Source organism: Echinops telfairi, unplaced genomic scaffold (genome assembly GCF_000313985.2).
Source record: "Echinops telfairi isolate 266 unplaced genomic scaffold, ASM31398v2 ScPeMD7_31;HRSCAF=116, whole genome shotgun sequence".
NCBI lineage: Eukaryota > Metazoa > Chordata > Mammalia > Afrosoricida > Tenrecidae > Echinops > Echinops telfairi.
In genome coordinates, this window is record NW_022103928.1 from 31,361,727 (window position 1) to 31,372,180 (window position 10,454).

At 46.1% G+C, this 10,454-nt stretch overlaps 1 protein-coding gene across 1 annotated transcript in view; it reads right to left on the reverse strand.

The window, feature by feature from the left end:
* Positions 1-10,454, reverse strand: part of LOC101660140 (phosphofructokinase, platelet) — a 46,935-nt gene that overhangs the window by 33,440 nt on the left and 3,041 nt on the right. Inside the window, exons 3-8 of the mRNA XM_013004550.3 lie at positions 8,956-9,051; positions 7,369-7,461; positions 5,516-5,641; positions 3,593-3,657; positions 2,774-2,843; positions 2,312-2,458 (exon numbers count right to left, since the gene is read on the reverse strand). Of these exons, the coding sequence (XP_012860004.3) occupies positions 2,312-2,458; positions 2,774-2,843; positions 3,593-3,657; positions 5,516-5,641; positions 7,369-7,461; positions 8,956-9,051 (597 nt within the window). The remainder of the gene's footprint in view (positions 1-2,311; positions 2,459-2,773; positions 2,844-3,592; positions 3,658-5,515; positions 5,642-7,368; positions 7,462-8,955; positions 9,052-10,454) is intronic.

Consider the following 10,454-nt stretch of genomic DNA (forward strand, 5'->3'; position numbering starts at 1 on the left):
AGCTCTTTAATGCCCCCCCTGCCACACCCACCCACCCACCCTAAGACCCCAGTTCTACCTTACAAATCCAGCTAGACCAGAGCATGTGCACTGGTAAAGATGAGAGCTCTTGACACACGGAATTCAGGGCAGATAAATGCTCAGAAACAATAATGGGAGTAGCAATACCATGAGGGTAGGCGGAGGGTAGGGGTTGAAAGGAAGAACTGATGGCAATGATCAATGTATAAGCCCCCCCGCCCAGGGGATGAACAACAGAAACGTGGGTGAAGGGAGACAACGGTGGCATAAGATATGAAAATAATTTATAATTTATTAAGGGGTCATGAGGATGAGAAGGAGGGGAAAAAAGAGGATCTGATACCAAGGGCTGAAGTAGAAAGAAAATGTTTTGAAAATGATGGCAGCATATGTACAGATGTGCCTGATACAATGGGTGTATGGATTTAAAAAAAAATCATTTTATTGGGGGCTCGTACAACTCTTACATACATACATTGTGCCAAGCACATTTGTACATTTATACATTTGTTGCCATCGTCATTCTCAGGATGTATGGATTGTTCTAAGAACTGTAAGAGCCCTCAATACAATGATTTATCAAGAAAGCAAACACTGAATTCCTCTGCGTTGCTGGCCAGCCCCCAGGCCCTCATCTCCTTTGTGCTCCTCTCTGATCTCCCCCTCCTCGCTGCTCCGCACAGGAGCCTCCACACCAGGTTTTGAACACAAGCCAACCTCCCACCTCAGGCCCTTCCCACTACTGTTTTCCTCGGCTTGGCAAGAGCTCCCCCACAAGTGAGTCACTTGCTCACTTCTTCAAATCTTTATGGTATCCATCCTTAGCACCAAGGGCAACTCCCACAGCGTTTCCTATTCTCCTACCTCTGCTTGTCTCTGTTGCTCCACACTTAAAACCACCCTCTAACACGCTTTGTATTTTACTCAATTTATTTGGACATAATGTCATCTCCCTCCCCCAAAGGAAAGCTTCATAGAGTCAGGAAATTTAGTCTGCTTTATTATTTAATAAATGTACTTAAGGTAATATGGACTGTTGGTTACGATTTCAGTATATTTGTTGAATAACAGACTAAATGAGTAATTTCAACCAGTACAGTGCTTGAATAAGAGTGTAAGATCTGAAGCCTTACCATCATCTTTAAAAATCCCATGTCACATGGATTTCATCGCGCTAGCTAATAAAGCCTCTGTAGCCCATTTTCCCCATAAGAACAACAGAGTTAACATTTTAGATTTAATGTGAGATCTGACTGGGTAAATAGATGTAAATGCTTTACTAAGGGTATATAATAAGTGTGCAATAAATGTTAATTCTTTTTGCAATGATTTTTAAATGAGTTTTTGCTGTTTGTGGGAACCTGAAACTACAAACTTAGCCTATGGTAATAAACGTTATGACTGCCGTTAGAGGATATTCCATCCTTTCTGTCAGTTCATGTGATAGAGGAAGGTGTTCACTGCGTCACCCAAGGGCACACAGGTAGTGAGAAGCAGGATCTGGCTGCTAAGTCAGTCGACTGGATTCCAGAGGCCCAGCTATGATATTACCTTCTGAGGAAACTGTGGTAGTTACATCATCTCATGTCAACTTGAGGGTATTAAGAGTGAAGGGGTGGAGTCTAGCCTGTTAATCAGGTCACAACCTAGTGTGCCTCCTTGGGGGCATGGCCTTCTCATGAAGATTCTGGGAACTTCTTTTCTCCTTCTGGCTTGAGAAACCACATGGGACTTGCTTCACCTTCCTGATGTTGAGTTACTCAGGGAGCCACATGGAGCCCTGCAGATGCTTCTACCATCTCTGGATCACAAGACTTGGCACCCACTGGCCTGTGATCGTCCTGCATTTCGCATCACTGCATGTGCTGCGTGAGTCTGCAGAGGGGCTTATGGACGAGTACTGGACTTATGGGCTAATCATATCAGACTTGTGGACTTGATCTGGACCAGGCTGGTAAGTTCTTTTAATATACAAGTACTCTTTGATATAAAGCTCTTCCTTATCCATATATGAGGGTCTCTGGATTTGCTTCGATAGTCAACCTGGACTAACACAAAAACTTACAAATAACATGTAACGTGAGCGAAATTTGAAGATCCTAGACCATAACTTATGATGGTCTGAACTCTGGAGCAGAAGTTATACCTCAAAAACTGTCATGATATTTACTGTCTTATATCCATTTTAAAGAGCGAGGAGGTATTTGGGGTCACTCCAACAGGGGGCCTATTTACTTATGATGTTCAGATTCAGGGCATTTTTCAGCCTGGCGTCTCCTATGACACTCACCTGCCCTTTGGAAAAGCCATCAAAGCCATCGTAGATGGCGAGCATCCTGTGGCCGTCCGCTATCCCCATGCGGACGGCCGAGCGCACGGCAGCATTCATCCCGGCCGCGGGGGCGCCCACGTTGATAATGCACACATTACAGTTACTCTGCCAAAAAGAAAAGAAAGAGAAGTGTGTGTCACGGCCTCCGTGTGCTTGTGTGAACACGTATTTCGTGCACACCCAAGAGCACCCTCTTCGTAGCAGACTGCAGCACATGAGAGTTCATATCATTTCATTTGAAAACAAAGGTTATGGTGAAAGGGGTCAGTTTGCGAGTTCAGATAAGTCTTTCGAGAGACGGCACTGGGACCTGGTCACAGGGGAGGGACTGGCCGTGCCGGCGCAGAAGGGTGGCCCGTGAGGCGTCGGGCACTGGGAAGAAAGCGGGAGCTGCATGGCTGCGTTGCACTCACCACTCACCTTGACAATCTGGGACTCTGGGATCTTCACGGAAAGCCGCTTGTAGATGTTCAGGTTGCTCTGAAAGCTCCTGAAATAGAAGGACGCTTCTGAGGGTACAAAAGAGGGGATTCACCTGGGACAAAGGGCCCCCAGAATGTGACAGAGTGACGAGAAGTCGGCGGTCTCTGCATGTCAGCTTCGTATACTGGCGGTGAGAGACCAATGGAGGGCAGAGTGGGATCCCATGTCCTGCAGGGACCCTCCGCGGGGACCCGCGGCGCTATGTGTTTCTAGTTCAGAAGCAGGCTAGAAACAAGACATTGTAGTGTGGCTCACCGGTATCTTTTTCAAAAAGCTAGCAACCTCCTCCTGAGAGTAAAATCTCACTAAATTCTGATTAATCTTTCACCCTGTCCCCCTCAATATGAAACATCTTTTATTCTTTAATAGTCACCTAGGTCTTCGCCATATAGAACCAATGCTTTCTTTGTTCTGTCATGTTTGAAGTTTTGTATCGGAGTAGAAGAAGCCCATTTCTAAGCCCGCTCAGCCGGACCACAGCTGAAGAAGAAATGCGCCCAGCACGGGGTTAATACGCTGGCCGCGGACCAAAGGGCGGGCATTTGGAGTCCACACACGGAGGTGCTGCGGAAGAAAAGTCTGCTGATCAGCTCCCCAAAGTCGGACACCGAAACCCCTTGGGAATACAGTTCGATTCTGATATTGTGGGGGGGTCACTACAGTACAGGTACAGTACAGGTCACTACAGTCACTACAGCAAGTAGTACTAGAAGCACATTTATTACGAATAATATAGTTCTCTTCTGAAGAACTCACCTTCCTCGAAGCTGGACAGCATCTTTAAATCTTCTCTCGTCCATTGCCTTTTGCACGTCCTGGGTCTTTACAAAGGAATGAAGGAAAGAATGCGTCGAGGTTTAGGGCTCCCGTGAACGATACAGTGGGGCTCAAGCAGAATTAGCTTCGTCTTCCCATTTATGGTTCCTGCCTTCAGAACTGAACCTCAGCTGGCCGAGCAGTGTAAATATTCAAAAGTCTAGACCAGCTGTTGGCAGCTCTGTCCGCATGCTTACAAATGGCAATGACCCTCCCGATGCTTACATCTCAGACGGTTAGGATTTTACTCTGAGAGAGCAAACCCATAGCCAAATGGAGCTCTTGGGCAAGGGTGCTGAAAATTGCTCAATTTGAGTGTCGTGAGAAAAAATGACCAGCTGCAGGCCTCTGGGCCTGAGTAGGCAGGTCTGTGCTGGGCAGAGAACTTGGGCTTAGGGCAGACACCCCAAGTTAGAATCCTATCTCTGTTCTTTTCCTGCATTAGGGTCTGGGGCAAATGGTTTCTCTTTCTGAACTTTAAGCTCCTTGTCGGTAAAATAAGAAAAACACTCCTTGTTTTTCAAGCTGTTCATAGGTACTAAAGGCATACAAAGCATTAGGAAATACCTCACTAGTAGCAGGTGCTCAATGAATGGTTCACTATTGCTTTTAGTCATAACATCGCTTTTTGATCTGAAGGACAAGACAAATGAGCAAACGCATTTTTGCTTCTGAATCAACAATGCAACACTGGATGTAAGAAGCATGATAAAAACAAACTTACGGCACACAGCTTGGTGTTCCAGTCCTTTGATTCACACACACACACACACACACACACACACACACACACACACACACACTTTACTAACTTCTGTAAGTTTCTGGATATTGTTTCTAGGGTCATTAATTTTAATAAGTCCTTTGGTCTAATTACTTCGCTGAATACCGAAAAACAAAACCCAAACTCACAGTCATTGAGCCAATTCTGACTTGGGGTGACCCTCAAGGGCAGGGTAGAACTGCCCCGTGGGTTTCCGAGACTGTCACTTTTTACAGTAGAAAGACTCGTCTTTCTCCCACAGAGCGGTTGGTAGCTTCGAACTGCTGACCTGTTGGGTAGCAGTCCAACGCTTAGCCACTAGAGCACCAGGGCTTCTCGCATAGACTATAAACTATAAATACTTCAGAGTCACTGGAAAGACAACAGAAAATGATGGTCATGGCTACGTATGAAAAGTTTGGAATAAATACAAAATAGAAAAGTTATTTCGGATGCAATTCCATCACCAGCTGATATAATGACCAACTAGAAAATGCTAAATCGTTTAAAAAAGTCCTGCTACATCCACTGCCCCAGTGACGGGAGTGGACACATGCCCTGAATTTGCCATTCTAACAGCCACATTATAGTTCTGGATGTTTCTGGGACCAGGAGGGCAGGAGGAGGTTAAAGGGTGGAGAAGCTAAACCTTATTTATTCCTTGTGAAACTGGACAGCAAACCTTTCCCTGTGTGCGGCCCCACAGCACTTAGTAGAGGTCGCATAGACCTTTTCTGGGGGTTGGGGGGACGTGTTGCTCTAACACACGATGACTCTCAGATGACACCTATGTTTGACTCAGTTTTGGAGCAAGTTGCTTCTGAAAACGTCACTTCGATGGTAACTGAGAAAAACACCAAGAAACACACACACTAAAATGGTCTGGGTTTCCCAAAGGCTGAAACCACAAAGCCTGGTGACCATCATCCAGGGAGGAAGCTACTTTTGTTCTTAGAAAAGTCACTTAACTCGCTGTCCATCTTACGAGCAGCAGAAACACACAAGAGGCGCTCTGACTTCCTGGCAGCGGTGGCCCCACAGCCCCGTGAGTACCGAGTCAGGAACTGGGCCACGCAGGACTGGCTGCGCACGGGACTCACCATCTGCACACACTCCACCAGGGGCAGGCGCAGCGCATGGTTTCCGCTCAGGGAAACCACACAGGCTGGGGTCTCTGGGGTGGCTTCAAGGAGGGCGATGACAGCCTCCACCCCAAGGCGGCTGGCCTGGAGAGGAAATCAGCAACGATTAGAGAGCTCTTTGCTCTAAGGGACCCCAAGCCTCCCACCCCCATGTGTTCCCACAGAGATGCATCCTTAAACATGAGCTTTTCCACCACAGTATTCAGATGGCGCCAAACTGTGCTTTAAAGTCGTCCATTTTCAACGTTCTTTCCACTCCGTTGAATGGAATCTCAATTCAACATTCATAGTCTTTCCCAGACCAGACTCCCGGCCACTGAGCCTCTCCTGACTCACGGCCATTCTGTACAAGACTAGAACCGTCCTTACGGGTTTCAGAGACTGGAGATCTTCCCTGGACTACAGCCCTACCTTTCTCCCGAGGAGCACCTGGACTTCACCTGTTGACCTTGTGGTTAGCATGCCACCACGTCTCCTTCTTCATATTCCTTACATTTTCTCTCGTCACGGGTTCCCCACTGCAGACGTTGCGGTTGGATTTGGTTTGCTACTACGGTGTTGAGGGTTCCCACGTCTCTATTCAGGAGGGGTGTTGTTCTACCGTCTTCTTTCCTTTGTCTCACTGTGGCCTCTTGGGAAATGCTGGCCCCCCGAGAAGGAGCTGGGAAGTGTTTCCCCTCTTCGAGGTTATGGAAGAGCTCACAACTTCTGGTGGAATTCCTGGGGAGCCCATCTTGTTCAGGAGTTTGTTTAGGTCGAGCGGTTGTTTTGTTTTTGTCTTTCCTTGTTTGTTCTTTTCAACTTGCTTTTACTGACTTACTTTTCCACTCCCCAATCCTCCTTTTCTCAGCCTCATCATGTAGCGTCTAATATTCGTTTGAAAGGATAGATTTGCCTTTTTGCGGGGAGGACAGCCGACACATTTATTGTATTACATACTCATTGTTGGAGATTTGCCTATTCTATTTACTTATCAAAAGTGCCTACCAACAATAGACTTTATAGAACTGGAATCATATATTATGCATGCATCCGTTGGTCAGTAGTTTTACTTTACTCAGCACCACAGTGTCCAGGCTCACCCATGTGTTGCTTTGTTTTAGAAGTTCACTTCTCTTGACGACTAAATAAACTCTCATTGTCTAGCTTTACTGTTTTGTTTATATCCATTAATGTGCTGGCGGACACCTGGGTTGTTTCCACTCTTTGGCTCTTGTTTCCCATGAACTCTGAACACAGTTCTCTGTATCAAAGCGATGTTATGATTTCAGTAAGACCTGGTCAAGAGGAGTGGAGACAGAGGCTAGAGATAGAGGAAGAGTAGACGATATTTAAAAATAAAAACGGAAAATCTGGATTCTGGATTGCTGCCGCCCCTTTGTGTGTGTTTTCACGAACCAACACTCTGCACATCGACCTTCCTTCCACATTCTGGGTGCTGGCCTTCCTTGAGAACACGCCGGCCACTGCAGGTGGCACATCAACCTTGCATGTGCGATGAGGCTGCTGGTATGCGAGTGACTCTGGGCCTAGAAATAGCTACAGAGCAGCAAGTCCCACAGGATATTTAAAAGGAAAACACGGGCTATTAGTATTTTCAGCAATGAACCACCCCGTGTGATAGACATACATCTATGTCTATAAATAGATGCGTTGTTTATTATTTTGCCAACTGTCGCTGTGAAATATCAGTGGTATTGTACTCAGCTGGTTTGATTAGTTTTATTTCCGTTCCCAGAAATACTACTATCATATAATAATAACACTTTCCTGGAGATCTGGTGAAAATGTCTGCAAATTCACACACTTACCAGGATCCTGTCAAAAGCAGACGGCGTTCCTCCTCTTTGCACGTGTCCAAGTATCGTCACGCGGGTGTCGAACCCCAGCTGCTTCACTACCAACTAGAGGGACAAATCTATGAGGAGATGCGGAGAACCCACACCCAGGCAAACAAAAGGATATGCAGTAATAGGTGCAGAGTACTGAGAAACAATTTTGCTACTCTTTCTTTGGATCTAAAGGGGGGTGGGGGGAGTCTAAAATCTCACATGCTAAGGGAAGTTAATCTCACTTGCTAAGGGAAGTTAACATAAATAAGACCCTCTTCTCCCACGTAGCAAATGAATGTTAAGTAACATGACTGAAAGCAAATCATTTCTATAGCTAAGATTCCATCTCAATGACTTGCAACATCAACAACTCAACAGCAAGGGGTTTGGTTTGGCATATTTGAAGTGTTACTAATACAAGTCTCTGAAACCGCCCCGTTCTGGACAGCTGTGATGTGTGCAGTGTGGTCTAGTCACTCCGAGATGTTCTCATTCCCCTACAGAGCTGAGCCCATCTGAATACTAGCAGGGCACCTAGGACAGGACACAGAACCTTTTCTAGCACTCGGGTTACTCCTCTGTAAAAACAATGGCAAAGAAGAGAGCTCAATGGGTTGGGCTTTATGCGCTCAATGGCTCTTTCTTGGTTTTCTATTGCATGACTCAGTCTTCACTTCAGTCACGTGGGAAAAGCCAATCTCTGCCTTCGTTGTATCGATGACATCTTGACAGCTCTCCTATCGGCAGACAGCTCACTGCCAGAAAGCTTTCAAAGCTGGAATATTCAAGTGGATACCTGGTCTGAGAATAAATCAAATGCATCTTTTGGCTCAACAGTTACCTGTGACTAAATATAATAGAGAAACCACCATGAAAAGTTAGGCTGTAACGTCTTTTTGCCCTGACCTGTAGCTTCAACTAGCGTCTGCTCTGTTCTGCGAGCGTCTAGTGCCTTAGTGTCTGGTTGCCACTCTAATTATGGCAACTTGGCTCGATGCCGTAAGAGTCCTGCCTCAACAAGTATACACCCATCTGAGTGAGTCCTAGGGCAACAAGACTACTATTGTCTGCTTCCACTTCAAGACCAGTGATTCAGATTCAACACAGGGACTTTCTTTGTGGTTAAGAATATGCTCAGCTGTAGCTCCAGGTTAAAAGGAGGGAGAACTGGGCAGACACCATCTTTTCCTACGCCACCCATAAAGAGTCCTGGGGCCCAGCAGCCAAGTTGTTAATCCTCTGAGCAGTAAGCCATTAAGAGCTAGGGTTTTCTGTTATATTAAAGAACACAATCGGCTATTCTGTGCTACTTCAGTTCCTATGCAGGGAGTTCACATGGCCTTTTAGGGATATTACTGACAGAAGGGTAGAGGCCCTGTGTCTCCAGAAGTTGGAGCTTGTCTGCTGCCATTCCATTAACATGAAGATTCGTTTAGAAGATATTTATAAACACCAGGAAGACTTTTTTTAAAAAAAAATAGTGCAATGTTTTACACCAAAATCCTGGCAATGGTGTTATATCTCATACTTCAAGACAGCAGGGTAAAGGAAAGAAACCGTACTTACGTCCTTGATTTTCTCAGAAGTAATAGGTTTATTTTGGTAATCAATTGCTCCTTCAGCCACGATGATAATGTTCAGCCGTTTCTTTTGAGCGCGGTTCTAAGAAAATAGAAACCCAAGTCCTTCAATTCCTAAATGTCCTTTAAAAACGAAAGCAAAGCCATAGCCATGTGTCCCAAAGGGAATTAGCATCTTTCCGAACAGAAGGCTTCCCTAAGCACCACAAGGGTTGTTATTTGCCATTGGGTAGACTTTGACCCCTGGCGACCCTATGTCCATGTGCAGAGTAGAACTGCTCTGTAGGATTTTCTTGGCAGCCCGCGTGGCATAGTGGTTACACGTTGGGCTGTGGTCCACAAGGTCAGCAGTTTGAAACCACCAGCAAGCTCCAAGGGAGAAGGATGAGGCTTTCTACTCCCGTAAAGAGTTACAGCCTGAGAAACTCACAGGGGCAGCTCCACCCTAAAAGTAAAGATGGACTCGGTAGCAGTGAGTTTGGAGTCTTTACAGAAAAAGATCACCAGATCCCCTTTCCAAGTCCTGGAGGACCGCTTCAAACCCCGTCTTCAGATCTGCAGTGGAGCACAGACCACTCAGGGACCTCAACTTCACAAGCAGTGCTTCCAAATAACAGGAGAGGAAAGCAAACAGCACTTTTCAGGAAGGAGATGGGATGAGCAGCAAGGGATGCACGGAAGAACCGTGCAAGGCTCAGTGGACAGAGCTGGGGAAAGTCTGTGGAGAACTGTCCGCTTACATATACCACAAGCGACAGATTCAAAAGAAATACTCTAACCAACCCTTTGGGGTACAGGCTGGGCTTACTTGGTGTTTGACAGTGATTCATAGGATGGGAGTGAGCACAATGAAATGAGACTTTCCCAGTGGATAGTACAAACACAGAGAGACAGGGGAAGTAGGCAGACAGGGCACCAAAAAGGAAAATGGGGAACATCCGATCAAAGGTGTTTAGGCAGAAGTGCCTAAACAGTAGTGGCCGGACTTTCATTGTTTTGGTTTTGTGTAGGTGTGGCAGTTACATAATTTCCTGTCAACTTGCAAAGGGGTGGAGTCTAGCCTGTCAATCAGGTCATAGCCAATGAGGCCTCTGTGTGGGTGTGGCCTTCTCCTAAGGATTTTGGGAACTCCTGTCTTCCTCCCTGGAGGTGGGACACACTCTCCCTGTAACACATTCCTGTTGACAAGCCAGCTGGAGCTATGCTGATGGAGCCAGAGCCCTGGGGCTGGAGGAAACATGTGGACACCCATGCCAACTGAGCTGCTTCCATTGCCACTGGATCCACAAGACTTTCCACCCACTGGCCTGTGATCTTCCAGTATTGAGCATCATTGCATGTGTTGTGGGTGTCTGAAGAGGAATTTATCTACTGATATTGGACATATGGGATAACATCAGACTTATGGACTTGATCAGGATTGGGCTGGGATGTTTTCTTAATATACAAAATTGCTCTTTGATATAAAGCTCTTTCTTTTTTTTT